Source organism: Colobus angolensis, unplaced genomic scaffold (assembly GCF_000951035.1).
Source record: "Colobus angolensis palliatus isolate OR3802 unplaced genomic scaffold, Cang.pa_1.0 Scaffold250, whole genome shotgun sequence".
Taxonomy (NCBI): Eukaryota; Metazoa; Chordata; class Mammalia; order Primates; family Cercopithecidae; genus Colobus; species Colobus angolensis.
This window is the reverse complement of record NW_012115711.1, coordinates 661,600-682,088: the sequence shown is the minus strand read 5'-3', so window position 1 is coordinate 682,088 and position 20,489 is coordinate 661,600. Positions and strand designations below refer to the sequence as shown.

The following is a 20,489-nucleotide window of genomic DNA, read 5'->3' as shown; positions in this document are numbered from 1 at the left end:
GACCAGCCTGGGCAACATGGCAAGACCCTGTCTCTACTAAATATACAAAAAATTATTCAGGTGTGGTGGCACATGCCTATAGTCTCAGCTACTTGGGAGACTAAGGTGGGAGGATCACCTGAGCCCGGGAGGTGAAGGCTGCAGTGAGCCATGATTGTGCCACTACACTCCAGCCTGGGCAACAGTGAGACCCTGTCCAATAAAAAACAAAAAGAGTTTTAAAGTAAATTCTCACCATTTCTTGCTCCAAACAGATGAAGTGGGAGGATCAGTTGGATTTTGGTAGTTAGATTTTCTGTGTACCTACAGAGACATTTAGCCTCACCCTATATGGCCTGAAATCTTCTCCCTTCCACCTGGAGGTCACAGAAGGGATTTTATTCTTAGGATCCACAGAGTCAGAGCTCCAGTTCTTGCATTCTTGGGACAGAGATAGCACTGTGCCTTAGCCTTCATCCTTAGTATACCAGGCCAGAGATGTTCCTTTGTAGGGGAACATCTTTGAGGGGGGAGCATTTTCATTGTGGGGGTAATCACTGGCTGGGTGGGATACTTGTCAGGCCACATTTGCTGATTGGGGTGGCCTCCATTATCATTGGCTGGTTGCCCCTTAACCACTATTGTTGTTCTTTCCGAGAAAGATGGGACGCCTATGCCTGACAGCTACCCAACAACCCCATCTTCAACTGATGCAGCTACATCTGAGTCCAAGGAGACCCTTGGCACTCTGCAATCCTCACAACAGCAACCAACACTCCCAACCCCACCAGCTTTGGGAGAGGTTCCTCAGGAGCTGCAGTCCCCAGCTGGTGAAGGGGGCAGCTCTACACAGCTATTGATGCCTGTAGAGCCAGAGGAATTGGGTCCCACAAGGCCAAGTGGGGAAGCAGAAACAACTCAGATGGAGTTATCCCCAGCTCCCACTATAAGTGAGTAGAATTTCAACATTTGGGAAGGATGGAACAAGAGGGAAGAAAGGATGTCTTTGTAGCTTCTCTTTGCTCTCTTGCTTGAGAGAAATAGTCGGAGCTCAACTTCTCAAATAATAAGATCTCATCTTGCACATTCACTTTCTTAAGTGAAGTTGAGGTCCTGAACTGGTGATAGTTGAATGTCGAATGATATTGGTGATGGATACCAACAGTTCATTGAGGCAGTTACTCTGTTCCTGGGCTATCACCCCAGGCTTATTATTTAAAAACAACTCTCCAGCTTTGCATGGTGGCTCATAATCCCAACACTTTGGGAGGCCGAGGCAGGGGGATCATTTGAGCTCAGGAGTTTGAGACCAGCCTGGGCAACATAGTGAGACCCCATCTCTACTGGGCGGGGAGAACTCCAAAATCGATGGTGTTATTTACATGAGTAAACTGAAACTCAGAAATGAAATAATTAACCCAAGTCACTCTATAAGTGGTTGAACTGGAATTAAAATCCAGATCTGTCTGACTTCAAAGCTTACTCTCCTTTCACAGTTTCCAGGATGGCAAGCGTGTCACCCCACAGTTAGAGCTCTCCCATTCTCCTGGCAGACACTGTTTATCTCATTACATTATTTCTCACTGGTTTGAAATGGGGTCTCAAAAGTCTTCTCAGCAGTATTTCAACATAATACATAATTCAGGATAAATTGATACCTGCTTGCCATCCCTGTTCTATACCATCTTGCTTGTGAAGTTCTCTGGAGAGACCTTTAAGGTGTCAGTTTTTTCTTTCAAGGAATCTTGTTTATTTTATTTTACTTTATTTTTATTTATTTATTTATTTTTTGAGAGAAAGTCTCACTCTGTCACCCAGGCAGTGGTGCAGTGGTGTGGTCTTGGCTCACTGCAACCTCCGCCACCCAAGTTCAAGTGATTGTCCTGCCTCAGCCTCCCAAGTAACTGGGACTACGGGTGCATGCCACCATGCCCGGCTGATTTTTGTATTTTTAGTAGAGACAAGGTTTTGCCATGTTGGCCAGGCTGATCTGGAACTCCTGACCTCAGGTGATCGACACGCCTCAGCTCACAGAGTGCTGGGATTACAGGCGTGAGCCACCATGCCCTACTGAAACCTTGTTTCTTTAGAGAACCACAGGATATAGGATATACACGTGCAAGTGGTGCCTGCAGTCAATCAAAGTGAAAAAAATCCCTTACCCAGGCTGGGCATGGTGGCTAACACCTGTAATCCAAGCACTTTGGGAGGCCGAGGCAGGTGGATCATGAGGTCAGGAGTTCAAGATCAGCCTGGTCAAGATGGTGAAACCCCATCTCTACTAAAAACACAAAAAATTAGCCAGGCGTGGTAGTAGGTGCCTGTAGTCCCAGCTACTGGGGAGACTGAGGCAGAGAATTGCTTGAACCCGGGAGACGGAGGTTGTAGTGAGCCGAGATTGTGCCACTGCACTCCAGCTGGGCCACAGAACGAGACCCCATCTCCAAAAAAAAAAAAAAAAAAATCCCTTACCTGGGTTGCCTAGGGAAGATGTTTCACAGGCATGCCTGGAACACAGTAAATGTTCAAGAATTGATAGAAAGGGCTTGAGCTGAATCTTAAAAATCTCAAAGTGAGATTGAGAGGGAGACAGCAAGGGAGAAGTGAGAAGTCTGACCTGAGATGCCCCTAAGGAAGCAGTCTATCAAAGACCTTGTCTGTCATTTTGCCCCGTTTCCAGATAGAAGCCTAACCTCTCCCTATGACTTTTTCCTAGCCTCTCTTTCCCCAGAGAGAGCTGAGGATTCTGATGCACTGACGGCTGTCAGCAGTCAACTGGAAGGCTCTCCTATGGATACAAGCAGCCTGGCTTCCTGTACCCTAGAGGAGGCTGTGGGTGATGCTTCAGCAACTGGCAGTTCTGAGCAGCCCAGAGCAGGCAGCACTCCTGGGGATGCCCCACCAGCTGTGGCGGAAGTGCAAGGCAGGAGTGATGGGTCAGGGGAATCTGCACAGCCACCTGAGGACAGGTAAGCATGTGTGGGCAAAAGAAGGGTAGGATATATTGGAGGGTCTTTCAAAGCACATTTCATACTTGTCAACTAATGGACATGCTTGTTATGCTGGGGAGATAAACCTGGTTTCTGTGAGAAAGGGGTATTGTAGGACTGTTTTATAAACGAGAAGACATAATACAACAACCTGAGCATGATTTCCCTCAGCTCCCCCCCTGCATCCTCTGAGAGCTCTTCGACCAGAGATTCTGCCGTGGCCATTTCTGGAGCAGATTCCCGAGGAATCCTAGAAGAGCCGTTGCCTTCAACAAGCAGTGAAGAAGAAGATCCCCTTGCAGGTGAGCTCCATGTATACCCAGGTCATCCTGGGATTGTTTTGGCTTCTAGTGGCCCTTGGCATGGAAATGCCCACCAGCCAAACAGTTCATTCAGGTGGAGGGCATGTATGTGGGAGGACTGACAGTAAGGGGGGTGCTGGTGTGGCATAATGAAATGGGTCCAGCCTTAGGAGTCAAACTGATCTTGGCTCACTCAAATTCCCCCACTCTGCCACTTCTACCTTTTACAACCTAGGGTCATTATTTAATTTCTGTGATCATGAATGATACCGAGGGGGTGATGATATCTGCGTGGTAGGTTATTTATAAAGGGTAAGTAACAGTGCATGCAGTCTAGCAAATAACAAAAGCTATTCTGAGCCCAGGGAAAGTGGGGTGGGCCTTCTCTGCGTCCCATGTCTTGCAAGCAGTGAAGACATACACACTGGTTTCCCTCAAGCAGTGACATAGGTTTATTTTCTCCAAGTACATATTAGGCACAAATAGAGGTGCGAGAGGCTAGGCATGGTGGCTCATGCCTGTAATCCTGAAAATTTGGGAAGCAGAGGTCAGAGGATCACTTGAAGCCAAGAGTTAAGACCAGCCTGGGCAACACAGGGAGACCCCGTCTGTACGAAAATATATATGTAAATTAGCCAGGCATTTTGGTGCATGCCTGTAGTCCCAGCTACTGAAGAGGCTGAGGCAGGAAGACTTGAGCCCAGGAGCTCAACACTGCAGTGAGTCAAGGGTTGCACCACTACACTCCAGCCTGGGCAACAGACCAAGACCCCATCTCAAAAATTTAATAAGGCGTGAATCCCTTTACATATTGTATCTCCCCTCAGGTATCAGTCTCCCTGAAGGCGTAGACCCCTCTTTTCTGGCTGCCCTGCCTGATGACATCCGTCAGGAAGTTCTACAGAACCAGCTAGGCATTCGTCCACCAACCCGGACTGCCCCCTCCACAAATAGCTCAGCGCCTGCAGTGGTGGGGAATCCTGGTGTGACTGAAGTGAGCCCTGAGTTTCTGGCTGCCCTGCCTCCAGCTATTCAGGAGGAAGTATGTGAGCGGGAAGGTGGTGGGGCCAGGCTGCCTGGCAGGAGAGATGCCCTCATTGACTTCTTCTGCTCCATAGGTACTGGCACAGCAGAGAGCTGAGCAGCAGCGACGAGAACTGGCACAGAATGCCAGCTCAGACACCCCTATGGACCCTGTGACCTTCATCCAGACTCTGCCCTCAGACCTGCGCCGTAGTGTCCTAGAGGATATGGAGGACAGTGTGTTAGCTGTGATGCCACCTGACATTGCAGCTGAGGCTCAAGCCCTGAGACGAGAGCAGGAAGCCCGGCAGCGACAGCTCATGCATGAGCGTCTGTTTGGGCACAGTAGCACCTCCGCACTCTCTGCTATTCTCCGAAGCCCGGGTACAGAGGGAGGCAAGTGGGAGGGCTCTCAAAAGCTTTAGCTAGATGAGGCTGTATTTTCTTACCTTTGTATTACCTGTATCCAATTTACACCCTCTTCACAATCTCAGTTTTCTTCTTCTTTTCTTCCAGCTTTCACCAGTCGCCTAAGTGGCAACCGTGGGGTCCAATATACTCGCCTTGCTGTGCAGAGAGGTGGCACCTTCCAGATGGGGGGTGGCAGCAGCCATAACAGGTACCTTTGTCTATTTTTACCTTACTATATCACCACTCAAGTCTACTAGCCCAACTCCCTTAGCTTTATAGGTGGAGAAGCTAAAATCCTGACAGGCAGGATGGATGGTCTCTCTAAGCCATTTCCTTGAATAAGTGAGAGAGCCAGATCCTTGGACTCCCCATTCAGAAAACTACACCTTTTGGTTAGTCTTGCTGCTGAAGACCACAATCACAAAAGCAGGCTGGCAGCAGGTGCTAACTATGGTTTTAACGAGAAGGAACACCACTTGTCTCCCATGCAAGTAGTAAAACAACTAACAGCTGCCTTGAGTTTATAACACCTAGGCTAGGGAAGTATAGAGGAGTGAGTTAGCCAGGCTAAAACAGAGTGGACCTGACATGGCAAAATGTGAAAGGAGTGATTGGTTCCTATAAGGCCACAAACTCCTGGTAGTCTAGAGAAGGCAGAAACTGGCATTGTCTCCTAGACTTAGGTACAGTCAGATTTTACCAGTCTATGGATGACACCTGGGCTGGAATCTCTGCTGTCTTCTCAGTCGCTGTGTGATGTAAGGCAAGTCACTTAACCTGTTTGAGCCTCTTGTTTATCATCTCAAAAATGGGTGGTTCTCGGCCAGGTGTCGTAGCTCACGCCCATAATCCCAGCACTTTGGGAGGCTGAGGCAGGTGGCTCACTTGAGTCCAGGTGTTCAAGACCAGCCTAGGCAACATAGCAAACCTGATGTCTACTAAAAATACAATAAGTAGTTGGGCATGGTGGCACACACTAGTAATCCCAGCTACTCGGGAGGCTGAGGCACGAGAATCACTTGAACCCCGGGGGGTGGAGGTTGCAGTGAGCCGATATCGCGCCACTACACTCCATCCTGGGTGACAGAGTGAGACTCCATCTCATCATAAAGCTGGTGGGGGTGGGGGTTGATTCTCTAAGCTGTACAGCAGCCCTGAAAGGATGATGTACAGTCATTGTAAAGTGCGTGGTACATAGTAGACACCCAAGAGGGCAGCTGTTACTATGAAGAGCCCTTGGACTGGACACCCTCCTTTCTCAAGCTTCCTTGGAGATACCCAGCTCATTCCCCTCTCCCATTCTTATGCCTAATCCCAGAGCTCTAGCCACTGAAGTGTTACCCAAAAACCATGTTCTGTTTCCAGGCCTTCTGGCAGTAATGTAGATACTCTCCTCCGTCTCCGAGGACGGCTCCTTCTGGACCACGAAGCCCTGTCTTGTCTCCTGGTCCTACTTTTTGTGGATGAGCCAAAGCTCAATACTAGCCGTCTACACCGAGTACTGAGAAATCTCTGCTACCACGCCCAGACCCGCCACTGGGTCATCCGCAGTCTGCTCTCCATCTTGCAGCGCAGCAGTGAGAGTGAGCTATGCATTGAAACACCCAAACTCACTACAAGTGAGGAAAAGGGCAAAAAATCGAGCAAGAGCTGTGGGTCAAGTAGCCATGAGAACCGTCCCCTGGACCTGCTACACAAGATGGAGTCGAAGAGCTCCAACCAGCTTTCCTGGCTCTCAGTATCCATGGATGCAGCCCTAGGCTGCAGGACTAATATATTTCAGATCCAGCGTTCAGGGGGGCGTAAACATACAGAGAAGCATGCAAGTGGTGGCTCCACTGTCCACATCCACCCCCAAGCTGCTCCTGTTGTCTGCAGACACGTTTTGGACACACTCATTCAATTGGCCAAGGTGAGGGTTTCGAACCCAACTCCTGGGGATGGAAGAAGGGTGGCAGCAAGAGCCTGGGTGAAAGTTGAACACTAAGCAGGCTAGCGTGTCTTTTTGCTCTTATTTTAAGTGTTGAGCCCTGTATTGTTTCTGGGGGATTGTCCTATATATTCCTGGGGTTTTTTTCATTCTTTTCCATTTTTATGTATTATCTTAATCATCAAAACAACTGGGCTCTGTGATTCCTGTTTTACAGATGAAGAACCTGGGATTCAGAACATTTTATTCATTTTGTCATATGATTAGAAAGTGATGGAGCTGGACCTAGAATTTAGTGTTCTTTCGATAGTAAGCATTGCTGCCATCTATCAAAGGCCTGCCTTGTGCCAGGCACTGTGCAATACATCATGTCGTTTAATCTGCAACAACTTTGCAAGGAAGTGTAGTTATCCTCTCCATTTTATAAGTGCAGCGACTAAAACTCAGGAAAAGTTTGCTTGTGAGTCTGTATTGCTACAAAGCCCTCATTCATTTCTCTAGGCTGCTTTACTATCTGTTGGATAAAACTCTTATATGACATATCCCCCAATATTTACCAAAATTGTCCGAAGGAGAGTCTGGGAACCAGTTGTCTTTTCCCTATCAGGAAGGCTCATCCTCTGTGAAGACGTCCTAGACCAAGCCTGTCCTCCTTTTCCCGGCAGGTATTTCCCAGCCACTTCACACAGCAGCGGACCAAAGAAACAAACTGTGAGAGTGATCGGGAAAGGGGCAGTAAGGCCTGTAGCCCATGCTCCTCACAGTCCTCCAGCAGTGGCATTTGCACAGACTTCTGGGACTTATTGGTAAAACTGGACAACATGAATGTCAGCCGGAAAGGCAAGAACTCTGTGAAGTCAGTGCCAGTGAGCGCTGGCAGTGAGGGGGAAACCTCTACATACAGCCTTGAGGCCTCTCCACTGGGGCAGCTCATGAACATGTTGTCACACCCAGTCATCCGCCGGAGCTCTCTCTTAACTGAGAAACTCCTCAGACTCCTTTCTCTCATCTCAATTGCTCTCCCAGAAAACAAGGTGTCAGAAGCACAGGCTAATTCTGGCAGCGGTGTTTCCTCCACCACTACTGCCACCTCAACCACATCTACCACCACCACCACTGCCGCCTCCACCACGCCCACACCCCCTACTGCACCCACCCCTGTCACTTCTGCTCCAGCCCTGGTTGCTGCCACGGCTGTTTCCACCATTGCTGTAGCTGCTTCGACCACAGTGACTACCACCCCGACTGCTACCACTACTGTTTCAAGTAAGTGTGGATGTAGACTGGGAGCTGTAGGGTGTATACTGTTGCACCCACTTCACCCCCTTTTCCATCCAGATAGTTCTCCCTCAGTGATACTAATCAGCTTGGTTTGTGTTTGTGAGAGCAGAATGTGTCCATTCTCAACCTCATCTGTCCCAGTTCTCTTACTCTCCCTTCCTCCATCCCTGTCTCCCTTTCTCTCTCTCTCTCGCTCTCTCCCCTGCCTCTCATACACACACACCTTTGAAGGTCAGCAGGCATTCACTGAATGTGGCTTCCTTAGGCTAGGCACCAAAAGGAGGAAAGAAAGTTCCATCCTCAGGGAATTCCCAGCCTTTCCAGTCTTGTTGAGGGAGCCAGTTCTCATGGGAAATAGTTAAAGGGCAGGCAGGATACAGTGTGATTCAGAGTAACGAGATCATCCCCGGAAATAAATGGAAATCTGTCCCTGCTACAAATTAGTAAGAATTATCTGAAGAAGTAGGTTTTGAAGAGTAGAGGGGGCCATAATGGTGGGGGAATAGTTGGAAGAAATGCCTAGGGTTCTTGTTCAGCTTAGAAGTTACAGTCATAGGAGTCCTCTTTGAGTTTATGGTGAGACCTGATTGCACCACTGCATTCTAGCTTGAGCAACAGAGCGAGACCCTGTCTCTAATAAAAAATAAAAAGCTTTTAGCATCCCAAGTCATTTAGATTTGCCTTTGGTGAGTGGGTTTTCCTTTTCAGTACTTTCCCATTTTGAAGCCCTGGGCAATTCAGTGATCCCTTGGTTTTGTCACTTAGTTCCTGGCTTGTGAGTTTCACATAGGCTTACAGTGTTCTGTCTGTTTTCTCAAAGTTTCTGCCACTGCTAAGGGCAGCAAATCTCCAGCGAAGGTGGGTGATGGGGGCAGCAGCAGTACAGACTTTAAGATGGTGTCCTCTGGCCTCACTGAAAACCAGCTACAGCTCTCTGTAGAGGTGAGTCCAAGCTCTTCTGACCTGCTAAGACGTGGGGAGAAAGGATAAACAGGGTAGATAATGATTTTGTTCTCAGGCTGGAGTTTACGCCTCCTGTCTTCTTTTTCTCAGGTGTTGACATCCCACTCTTGTTCTGAGGAAGGCTTAGAGGATGCAGCCAACGTACTACTGCAGCTCTCCCGAGGGGACTCTGGGACCCGGGACACTGTTCTCAAGCTGCTACTGAATGGAGCCCGCCATCTGGGTTACACCCTTTGTAAACAAATAGGTAATAGCAGGAGTAAAGCATTCTCTCTTTCTGAAAGTTTCCATTTAGGTGCTTCCTCTTTCTGGAATCCTTTCCATTTAGGTGCTTCCTCTTTCTTGAATCCTTTCCTGAATCCCCAAGCTGAATCAGATACCTCCATGTCCCTATAACACAGCCTCCATGCTCCCTCTATCTGTTGTAACACAGATTACCCTGGGTTATCATCTATTTTCCTCTGCTCAGTTATTTGAAAGCAAGGCTGGGTTTGTCTCCTCATCCCCGCTGCCCGGCACACATTGGTGCTTAATAAAGGGAAAAAAGAACACGTGGGAACAGCAGTGCCTTTCTTCTCCATGCTGGGCACTCATAAAAACCCTGTGATAAGACTGCTGAGGCAGCTTCACCCCTTCAAAGTATGTGCCTACACTGCATTCAGCCTCAGGAATTATAGAGTCAGAATAGTACTCTCTGCTCTTGTGTAATTTTGAAAATACAAACATTCTAAGAACAGTTACAAATTGCCTAGTTTCTATCATCTTCCTCCCTGTTTTACTGAGAAGAAAGCCAAAACCCAGGGTGATAAAGTGATTGGACCAAGGAGTACAGCCAGGTTTTCTTTCAACATAGAGTCTCTCTACCCTGTCCCACCCTCATCCCAATCATGAGTCTCCCTAGATCTTGGCTACCTACTTAGTTCTGTCTCTCCTTCACTCCCATGTCCCTAAGTCTGGGGTGATAGGAGAGTTGGTTGGCCTATATAACTCAGGGTGTTCTTTGCTGCATGAAAATTACAACATTCTTCCAGAAAGAATTTGGCCTCTGACCTTTCTCTCTTGGCTGCCACCATCTATTCCACACCTATGGGCCAGGCACTGTCTAGGCAGTCTACCATATAATTATCTCTTAATTCTTATAGCAACCTTGTGAGGTTAGGCAGTAATATTCCCAATATTAATATTGGTAAGTAAATTGGGCAAAGGGTCAAGAAATTTGCCTGAAACCACCACAGAACCTCAGTAATTTTGAGAGATATATGGGATTTCAATCATGATCTGTCTAGCTCCAGAGGAGATACTGTTTCTCTTCTACATGAAACTCATTTCATACAGATTCAGCAGATCCCTGTGGCCATAGGTAAATTGATAGTCCCAGGTGACGATCCATGGACACGCATAAAAAGCTGAACAGAGCACGATTCCAGCTCACTCTAGATTCTTTGCAGCTGAGCAACGAAGAGTGGCCTAAGCAGGTGTCTTAGAGAGATTTGGCTTTTAGCCACTTTACTAGGGTAGTCTCTGAACACTTGCTGACTCCTCTGCCTGCTCAGGTACCCTGCTGGCCGAGCTGCGGGAATACAACCTCGAGCAGCAGCGGCGAGCCCAGTGTGAAACCCTCTCTCCTGATGGCCTGCCTGAGGAGCAGCCACAGACCACCAAGCTGAAGGGCAAAATGCAGAGCAGGTGGGTGGTAGCCACCATTTGACTGGGGGCTTGAATCTGGGATATTCTGGAAGATGGCTCTTGCTAGTTTCCTGGTCTTTTTTATTTCTCTGGGTGATTTTTGTATCTTTCCTATACACACTTGACCCATTTTTTTCTACTTTCTACTTAGAAGATTTCCTTCTGAGTTTCCTTACCCCTCTGGTTGACACCAGGAAGCCTTGCTTGCTTTGGGTGTTTATACTTTGATGCTGTCAATATACGCAAGCCACCTCTACACTATCCAGGTTTGACATGGCTGAAAATGTGGTAATTGTGGCATCTCAGAAGCGACCTTTGGGTGGCCGGGAGCTCCAGCTGCCTTCTATGTCCATGTTGACATCCAAGACATCTACCCAGAAGTTCTTCTTGAGGGTACTACAGGTCATCATCCAGCTCCGGGACGACACGCGCCGGGCTAACAAGAAAGCCAAGCAGACAGGCAGGCTAGGTATGGAACTAGAGTGTCCAGTTGAGGGGAAGGGTTGGTGGCGGTAAAGCCAGAGTCCTTGGAGGTGCAGGACTTAACGGCCTGTCTCCTTCCTGTTTGACCTTTCCAAAAGGAAAATGATTATCCTTTTTTCAGAATGTTGATGGCTGCATTCTACATCTCATTCAAGCTATCTGCGTAGGAAATTCATTAGGGGGAGCGGGAATTAAGTGGGAGTGGAAATCTGGCAGGGAAGTTGGGGGCCAACCTTTTGCTGAACAAGACTTAACTCACTAGGTGCATCTCCTTTCTGCTTCCTTGGTCATTTCTAACTAAGCCGTGGCTTGACAAATCATTTTCCCTACCTCTTTCCTCCTGTCCCACAGAACCCTCTCGCACAAAACCATCTGTTTGTCTAGCATCATGCCCCCTGCACTTATCTGTAATGGTAAATCTTAGCGCCTGATGATGAGTACTCTGAAGCTTCGTGAGCTAAAGCTCAAAAGACCTCAGCAAGATGCCCTGTGGCAGCCCAGGAGATAGGAGAGAGAATATTGGGCTTTCCCTCTTCCTATATTTTATATCTTGCCTTCCTCTTTCTCTTCCTCCCAGGTTCCTCCGGTTTAGGCTCAGCTAGCAGCATCCAGGCAGCTGTTCGGCAGCTGGAGGCTGAGGCTGATGCCATTATACAAATGGTACGTGAGGGTCAAAGGGCGCGGAGACAGCAACAAGCAGCAACGGTTAGCATGATGCCTGTGGCCCCTCATTCATTTGTCTCTCCACTCATCCCCCCACCATGTCATCAGTGGGGTTTCATTGCCTTTACCTTATATGCTTTTGCATTAAGTTTGCTATATGAATGCTTCTGGACAAAAGGGTTACTTTCTGTTGGTGTTCTCCTATTTGTTGATTGGTTTGTTGGTTTGATTTGATTTAAAGCTTGGCCATCATACCCCACTCCCAGCTATCCAGTCAACAGTGGCGCTTTTGCAAACTGCCTGATGCTAAGTGTTGTCTGGGTTCTGAGGGGATATGGGGTGAAGTTTTTTTTCAGTCTCATGGAACAATGCAGGTACATCAGAAACATCTCAGGAATCCTACCATTGAAAGTCCCCCAAGCTTGGTACATATCCCACACAGCCACTTCTGTCTGTGGCTGCTCCCTCCACCCTGCCCTCTGCCTTTATTCTCCGTAATCCCTTGGTACCTAGGCACTCAGGCACTTTTAGGAGGAAACCTTCAGGTACTTAAATAGCCAACTCAGTGTTGGGGTCCCGGCATTGAGTGGCTGCAGTAAAAGCCTGGCATCACATGTGTATGCTGTGGCACTCCCTCATTGTTTTCCTGTCCTTGCAACATGTAAGTTACCTTTGAAAGGTATCCTAAGACCTGATACTTCTTTGCATATAATTACTGTTATACAGTATGGTTTTATTGAATAGGCAGGGAAAAGCCTTGAACTTAGAGGAAGTGACTCCAAGAAGGTAGAAAGGGAAAATAAAAGCTGTTATTCTGGAGTATTTTTTCTGCCTAGTCTCTTTCCCATTACCCGAAAAGATGTTGGCTTTTTAAATAATCCCACTCATGAGAGGTTGCTCTAATTCTCCTGTTATTCCCCCTTTTGTGAGCAAACAGAAACAAAGAGCAAACCTACCTCCCACCCATCTGAATCTCTTACACACACACACACACACACACACACACACACACACACTGGAAGACGACGAAGTCTGTATACAGGAGGCTAGTTCTGACTGGTCACAGATCTGGATTGTAGACTGTAGGCATCCGAGGAGCTGTTGGGAAAAGCTTGGAAAACTTACACTGGAGAAAAGCAGAAGAGTTGGGAAAGGCATCCTTTTGTCCTGGATAGCTACAGTTTCCCCACCCAAATATGGGAAGTTTCTTTGCAAGCTCAATGTATGAGAAGTGGAAGGGCCGACCTCTAGCCTGCCTCTAAGGAAAGCAGAGTTGCACCCTTATGTGATTTTTGTCTCCCTTTTATCCAGTCGGAGTCTAGCCAGTCAGAGGCATCTGTCCGGAGGGAGGAATCACCCATGGATGTGGACCAGCCATCTCCCAGTGCTCAAGATACTCAATCCATTGGTCAGTACTACTTCCTGTTTCCAGCCGAGCAAAAGTCTTCTGGAATGTCGGCTGAATCCTCTGCTCCCAGCATATATAAGCCCGTGTTTTCCCATTTCTTCCAGTAAACCCTGGTTTCTGTAAATGATAACAGGTGTTTGACAACCAAGGCACACTTTTCTTTCCTGTAGTAAAGAAACTATATGGTGGGATATTATGCATTCAGACAGCATGTTTTTGTGGGGTTTTTTGTTATTGTGGTGGTGGTTTTTGAGACAGTCTCCCTCTGTTGCCAGGCTGGAATGCAGTGGCATGATCTCTGCTCACTGCAACCTCTGCCTCCTGGGTTCAAGCAATTCTCATGTGTCAGTCTCCCGAGTAGCTGGGATTACAGGCACGCGCCACCACACCTGGCTAGTTTTTATATTTTTTTTTTAGTAGAGACGGAGTTTTGCCATGTTGTCCAGGCTGGTCTCGAACTCCTGACCTCAGGTGATCCACCTGCCTTGGCCTCCCAGAGTATTAGAATTACAGGTGTGAGCCACCACGCCCAGCCCAGCATGTGTTTTAAAACTTGTTTTATTATTGAGGCAGGGTCTTTCTCCGTCACCTAAGCTAGGATGCAGTAATGTAGTCATAGCTCACTGCAACCTCAAATTTCTGGGCTCAGTCAATCCTCCTGCCTCGGCTATGAGTAGCTGGGACTATAAGGGACAGGCCACCATGCCCAGCTAATTTTTTTTATTTTTGTAGAAACGGAGTCTCACTATGTTGCCCAGGCTGGTCTTGAACTCCTGGCCTCAAGCCATCCTCTCACTTCATTCTCCCATGTTTTATTTATTTATTTATTTATTTTTGAGATGTAATCTCGCTCTGTCGCCCAGGGTGGAGTGCCAGTGGTGCCATCTCGGCTCACTGCAACCTCCGCCTCCTGGGTTAAAGTGATTGTCCTGCCTCAGCCTCCCAAGTAGATGGGATTACAGGCGTCCGCCAGCATGCCTGGCTAATTTGTTTTTTTTTGTATTTTTAGTAGAGACAGGGTTTCGCCATATTGGCCAGGCTGGTTTCAGACTTCTGACCTCAGGTAATCCACCCGCCTCGGCCTCCCAAAGTGCTGGGATTACAGGTATGAGCCACGACCGACCAGCCTTAGTCTCCCATGTTTTAAATCTTGGCTCCCCCATTTACTGGCTCTGGGACCTGAGGCAAACCTCTTCGTTAGGTTTCCTTATTTAAAATAGGAATGTTCAGTTCTTAGGATTAAATGAGTTAACACATGTCTAGTGGTTAGAGAAGCCTTGTAGGACAACCATTGTTGAAATGCTGTATTAAGTCATTTACTTTTCATCAGGATTTGGGGAGATAGATGTTATTCCTGTGTTCTGTATTCACCTTCTTTTACCTAAAGTAATATGATTTGTAAGTACCAGAGCCAGGATTCAAACCTAAGGCTGTCAGAACCTTGAAGAATAGTCAGGATTTGGGTAAAGAATGAACAGCAAAGGTCAAGAAGAAACCTAAGCAGGGCAGGTGTATGGGGGTTGGGGGTTGATGAGGAAACAGTCACTCCCCACCCAGAAGATGGGGCTGGGTCTTGCTGCTGAGCAGAGGTTAGAATAAGCCCCCAGTGAGTATCAGGAAAAGTACCAGCCATGGGGTTCCATCAGTCACACCATGGCTTCTCAGGGTTTTAAACTGCCCCAGGACAAGATGACTAATTTAGAAGGCATTTAGACAGCCGGGCGTGGTGGCTCAGGCCTGTGCACTTTGGGAGGCCAAGGCAAGTGGATCTCAAGGGCAGGAGTTCAAGACCAGCCTGACCAACATGATGAAACCAAGTCTCTACTAAAAATACAAAAATTAGCCGGGCATAGTGGCTTGTGCCTGTAATTCCAGCTACTCAGGAGGCTGAGGCTGGAGAATCACTTGAACCCGGGAGGCAGAGGTTTCAGTGAGCCGAGATCATACCACTGCACTGCAGCCTGGGCAGCAGAACGAGACTCTGTCTCAGAAAAAAAAACAAAAGGCATTAGACTTAGGGTTAGAAAGATCTAGTTTGATGTCCTGGTGCTGTCCTCCTCGGAAACCAAAATGAGGAAGAGACAGCCTACTTTCCAAGGCCAGCTGTCAGAATTCAATGACGATAGTGTCCTAAAACGTCATGTGTAAACTGGACAGCAACCATCCAGAACTCCACTGTTGTCACATTACCCTGAGGTAATCCACAGATTCTCTTGAAACTAGTGAGGCGGTGACTAGACTAGCACTGTCCGGATCTGCAGTAGCACCTGTGGCTTTTGAGCACCTTAAATGTGGCTAGTGCAACTGAGGGGCCAGATTCATTATTTTATTTATTCTATTCAATGTAAATGCCATACAGTACAGTCCTAGACCTTGTTTCAGATGTTGCTCGGTGAGTATCACTGAGTGGCCACTGGTTCCCTCTACTTGCTCTGTATATTAGTTGGTGCGTTTGGTCTAGAAAAAGCTAAGTAGAAGGGAAATTTTGAAAACTTTGACTCTCTTCTGTGTGCCCTCCAGCCTCCGATGGAACCCCACAGGGGGAGAAGGAAAAGGAAGAAAGACCACCTGAGTTACCCCTGCTCAGTGAGCAGCTGAGCTTGGACGAGCTGTGGGACATGCTGGGGGAGTGTCTAAAGGAACTAGAGGAATCCCATGACCAGCATGCTGTGCTAGGTGAGTTGTGGGCTAAAGGCCCAGGTCCCAACCCACTGGTCTGCTCTGGGGACCTTCCTGCCAGCTTGTTTTTCTTCCTTCCAGGTTACTCCTCTCAGTGTCTCTGTAATGAGAATTCAAAAGAGAAGCGTTTTTTCTCTGACCTCAGTATAAAAAAGATTGACCTTCTCTTTTAATAGCTGGTGTCTTGCACTTTGTAGACAAGGTGAATCTTTATAACTGGTTACCTATCCCATTTTTCTTTGGCTTCAAGGAAGTTCCTCTGTGACTTGGTTCTACTATCATATTTCCCTGCCAAGTTCTCATTGTTCCTACTTTTTTTTTGAATCAGAAATGAGGTCTCACTATGTTGCCCAGGGTGATCTCAAACTCCTGGGCTCAAGCAATTTTCCCACCTCGGCCTCCCAGATTGCTGGGATCATAGGTGTGAGCCACCACACCTAGCCTAGTTTTCATTATTTCTTCTTCCATATTTATTTTTATAATTTGTTTTTGAGGGCAAACAGGTTTGCATGTTGAAGTTTGCAAAGTAAAATGTTACTTCCCCATCATTCCTACCCCTAGTGCTACAGCCTGCCGTCGAGGCCTTCTTTCTGGTCCATGCCACAGAGCGGGAGAGCAAGCCTCCTGTCCGAGACACCCGTGAGAGTCAGCTGGCACACATCAAGGACGAGCCTCCTCCACTCTCCCCTGCCCCCTTAACCCCAGCCACGCCTTCCTCCCTTGACCCATTCTTCTCCCGGGAGCCCTCATCTATGCACATCTCCTCAAGCCTGCCCCCTGACACACAGAAGTTCCTTCGCTTTGCAGGTACAGGGAACTTTTAGGCTGCCAGGTGTAGAAGGCTTCATTTTAAACAGTATTGTTCCATACAGTTAATCCTTAGCGATTCCATAGAGAGAGAGAGAGTGTGTGTGTGTGTATACACACCTGTGTATGTAAACCCTGCATGATTTCCCATGGCCTCAGGATACTCAGATTTAGAATAGAAATGCTCAGATTCACGTTCATACCTCAAGGGTTGGCCCTTGGTTTTGATTAGTCCTTTTAAAGCCCTGAAATAAGGAAGAGGAAGGAAGAGAGAGTTACTAGCTGGTTGGCTGTCTTACAGCTTCTGGGGCCCATGATGTGCTTAATTCTTGCTGTCACTTCTCCCCTCAGAGACTCACCGCACTGTGTTAAACCAGATCCTACGGCAGTCCACGACCCACCTTGCTGATGGGCCTTTTGCTGTCCTGGTAGACTACATTCGTGTCCTCGACTTTGATGTCAAGCGCAAGTATGTGTCCTTGATATTGGGGGGTGGAGGGGTGGTGAGAACTCCTCAAATGGTAACTCGCCTCCGAAGTTACTCTTGAGGCCACAAGTTTCCTTTGGTGGCAGCACTTGGAATATAGTGGTGGTGGGGAGGGAAGAGACAGCTGTACCATTGATGGCCATCATACCTAAATACTCCTTGGGCTTCTCCACCCCATCTGCATTTTTCATCAGCAAAGCAGAGTCACATGATTTTTGAACCACACGATTTCTGAAGTTCTGTTTCATCCTTTGGGGGTAGTACAGAAGGCACAGGTGGCCATAGTACACGCACAGCAGGGTTCCAGGGCTTCCACAACACTCCTGGAGTATTCCCTATGCCTCTCCTCCTCCTGGTGCATGTGTACATGCTTACCTGCTTGTGGCAGAATTCACATGTCACAATCTTTGTGGGTCCTTACTCAGTGGAGGTAAGAAAAATTTAGAGTTGGTAATGAGTGATCTACCTCTCCCAACTACTGGGCATTTCCCAAACAGTGGGGAGCAGAGATCAAAGTGTTTGGAGGGTAGAAGGAGCATCATTGTGGGTCTTCTTCCTAATCACACAAACAAATTTGTTCTGCCACCCTTAATCCTGTCTTCCTTCCTTTTCTACCTCCCAAGATATTTCCGCCAAGAGCTGGAGCGTTTAGATGAGGGGCTCCGGAAAGAAGACATGGCTGTGCATGTCCGTCGTGACCATGTGTTTGAAGATTCCTATCGTGAGCTGCATCGCAAATCCCCTGAAGAAATGAAGAATCGATTGTAAGGGCCCAGGAACGGAGAAAAGATGGCGGGTGGGAGGTGGGGTCTCCTGCACAGTAGTGATGGCTTGCTCTAGCCTCAAATTTAGGGAGGTTCTGCCGTCCCTAATAGGAATTACCTATAGGAATCTTGTTTTAGATAATCTTACTGAGTTGTCTTCTATCTTCTGGGCCTGCCCTGCTGGCTGGCCCCTTAGCTAAGCTACCCAACAATTCCCAGACAGACAGGAAAGTCTTTGGTGTTTATAAGGATATACCTGCTGGCTTTGCAGTGAGAGCTTTACCATTGGTATACTAGGAATGCCCATGTATGAGTGGCCTCCACCAAACTGGTAACTGCTCACTGGTGATTCTGAAGCCACCTAGAGGAGATCGGCAGTTTTTGATCGTGAGCATAGGAGCTGATGAGATGAAAGACCTATTCGAGTCATTTAATGATTCCTCCCCATCTCTTGTGTGGGCTCACCATCTGTGTAATCACAAGAAGTCAGGGAGTCTCCCTAGACAGACTATATGCCATGTTCTTCCATCAAATACCTTTAGAGAATTTGAACTCTGGGCTTATCCCTCTCTAATACCACTTTTCTCCCCTCCCCACTTAACTTAGGTTAGCCTTCATTTATTCCTCTGATATCTTTCCTATTGGTGTTTTCCGGAATATCTGTTAACCTTGACTATTTTGGGACATCTCTGTCAGTGGTGCTTTTGTTTGGTCCCAGATCTCCACCTCACTTCTGGGCTGTCCTGGCACTCTCTCTGTTCACCTCTTCATCTGACCCTGCACCCCCAGACACTGCTTCACAGTCTGTCACTCACACAAATGACTGGATGTATCCTGGGTTTTCTGCACAACTCTTTTCTGCTTCTGCTTTCTTATGCAGGTATATAGTGTTTGAAGGAGAAGAAGGGCAGGATGCTGGCGGGCTCCTGCGGGAGTGGTACATGATCATCTCTCGAGAGATGTTTAACCCTATGTATGCCTTGTTCCGTACCTCACCTGGTGATCGAGTCACCTACACCATCAATCCATCTTCCCACTGCAACCCCAACCACCTCAGCTACTTCAAGTTTGTCGGACGCATTGTGGCCAAAGCTGTATATGACAACCGTCTTCTGGAGTGCTACTTTACTCGATCCTTTTACAAACACATCTTGGGCAAGTCAGTCAGGTGAGGATGAGGCATAGTCCTGGGACTATCCTCAGTCCTGGGGGTCTTGTATTTTTGTGTCCCATCCTTGTGCTCCCTCTTCCCCCCCACCCACAAACCATGACCCTGTATAATTGTATTTTTCTAGATATACAGATATGGAGAGTGAAGATTACCACTTCTACCAGGGTCTGGTTTATCTGCTGGAAAATGATGTCTCCACACTAGGCTATGACCTCACCTTCAGCACTGAGGTAGGTCAAGAAATCCTAATCACAGCACATTCCAGCCAGTATAGAAGATCCATTCCAGGTTCACCTTAAAACTAGCACTGCGTGACTTTCTCATAGTTCTAGGGAAGCATCTTGACTTCTTAAAGCTGCAGCAGGTGTTTGTGAGTGACATCACAAACAGGAAAACCAGGATTTGCAGGCCATTTCCTAGTTTCACCTTTATTTAAAAAATAAATAAATAAATAAAATGCTCTAGTACATAATTCTTCATTCCCAAGGGTAAATGTAGAAATTTTGTATACCAGCTATTGATTGTAGAAAAATTGTACAAATGTAAGTGGGGGGTAAATGAAGGTAATTAAGGTTACTCTTCTCCCAAATTGTTTTCCTAAGAGATTACATTCCGCTATGTATGTTAGCCACTTCCTTTTCCCTTTTACCACTGACAGTTGCCTTACTCTCTTCTGGCTTCTTTGTGGATCTTAGAGCCAAAGAGTATTTTCCTCTTTCCTACCCAAAGCCTTTCCCTATCAGGCGAGTTGCTAGCTGTGAGTAGTGAAAAAAGTCACTATTTTGTATGTACTTGCCTCATCTCTCTGCCCAGGACATGGCAAGGGGTTTAGGGTGTGTTCCTAGGTATCTAATCCCATCCTAGACGAAGTCTGATATGTATGATTGGTGTTTTGGTTGTTCTAGGTCCAAGAGTTTGGAGTTTGTGAAGTTCGTGACCTCAAACCCAATGGGGCCAACATCTTGGTAACAGAGGAGAATAAGAAGGAGTATGTACACCTGGTATGCCAGATGAGAATGACAGGTAGGGGAAATGTTCCTAGTCCTCTAGTTGCTCAATATGAGCAGAGGTCAGACTTGATTCATTTGATAGGCATGTTTTGTTTTCCTCTACTATGACAAAGCCACAAATGCCTTGCACAAAAGACAAAACACTTGATCAAAAATACTTAACTTTGGGCGTGGTGGCTCACGCCTGTAATCCCAGCACTTTGGGAGGCCAAGGCAGGTGGATCAGTAGAGGTCAGGAGTTTGAGACCAGCCTGGCCAACATGATGAAAACCTGTCTCTACCAAAAAATACAAAAATTAGCTGCACATAGTGCATGCCTGTAATCCCAGCACTTTGGGAGGCCAAGGCAGGTGGATCAGTAGAGGTCAGGAGTTTGAGACCAGCCTGGCCAACATGGTGAAACCACGTCTCTACTAAAGTAAAAAATTAGCCGGGTGTGGCAGCGTGTGCCT

At 47.4% G+C, this 20,489-nt stretch overlaps 1 protein-coding gene across 1 annotated transcript in view; it reads left to right on the top strand.

Annotated features, from left to right (window-relative positions):
* HUWE1 (HECT, UBA and WWE domain containing 1, E3 ubiquitin protein ligase) overlaps positions 1 to 20,489 on the top strand; it is a 152,893-nt gene that overhangs the window by 129,903 nt on the left and 2,501 nt on the right. Inside the window, exons 61-81 of the mRNA XM_011946573.1 lie at positions 642 to 929; positions 2,696 to 2,948; positions 3,141 to 3,271; positions 4,099 to 4,313; positions 4,390 to 4,678; positions 4,811 to 4,913; positions 6,071 to 6,617; positions 7,301 to 7,901; positions 8,737 to 8,858; positions 8,970 to 9,126; positions 10,433 to 10,565; positions 10,832 to 11,034; positions 11,626 to 11,753; positions 13,023 to 13,119; positions 15,640 to 15,795; positions 16,360 to 16,605; positions 16,957 to 17,074; positions 17,716 to 17,856; positions 18,737 to 19,024; positions 19,152 to 19,257; positions 19,933 to 20,050. Coding sequence (XP_011801963.1) covers positions 642 to 929; positions 2,696 to 2,948; positions 3,141 to 3,271; positions 4,099 to 4,313; positions 4,390 to 4,678; positions 4,811 to 4,913; positions 6,071 to 6,617; positions 7,301 to 7,901; positions 8,737 to 8,858; positions 8,970 to 9,126; positions 10,433 to 10,565; positions 10,832 to 11,034; positions 11,626 to 11,753; positions 13,023 to 13,119; positions 15,640 to 15,795; positions 16,360 to 16,605; positions 16,957 to 17,074; positions 17,716 to 17,856; positions 18,737 to 19,024; positions 19,152 to 19,257; positions 19,933 to 20,050 — 4,440 coding nt within the window. The remainder of the gene's footprint in view (positions 1 to 641; positions 930 to 2,695; positions 2,949 to 3,140; positions 3,272 to 4,098; positions 4,314 to 4,389; positions 4,679 to 4,810; positions 4,914 to 6,070; positions 6,618 to 7,300; positions 7,902 to 8,736; positions 8,859 to 8,969; positions 9,127 to 10,432; positions 10,566 to 10,831; positions 11,035 to 11,625; positions 11,754 to 13,022; positions 13,120 to 15,639; positions 15,796 to 16,359; positions 16,606 to 16,956; positions 17,075 to 17,715; positions 17,857 to 18,736; positions 19,025 to 19,151; positions 19,258 to 19,932; positions 20,051 to 20,489) is intronic.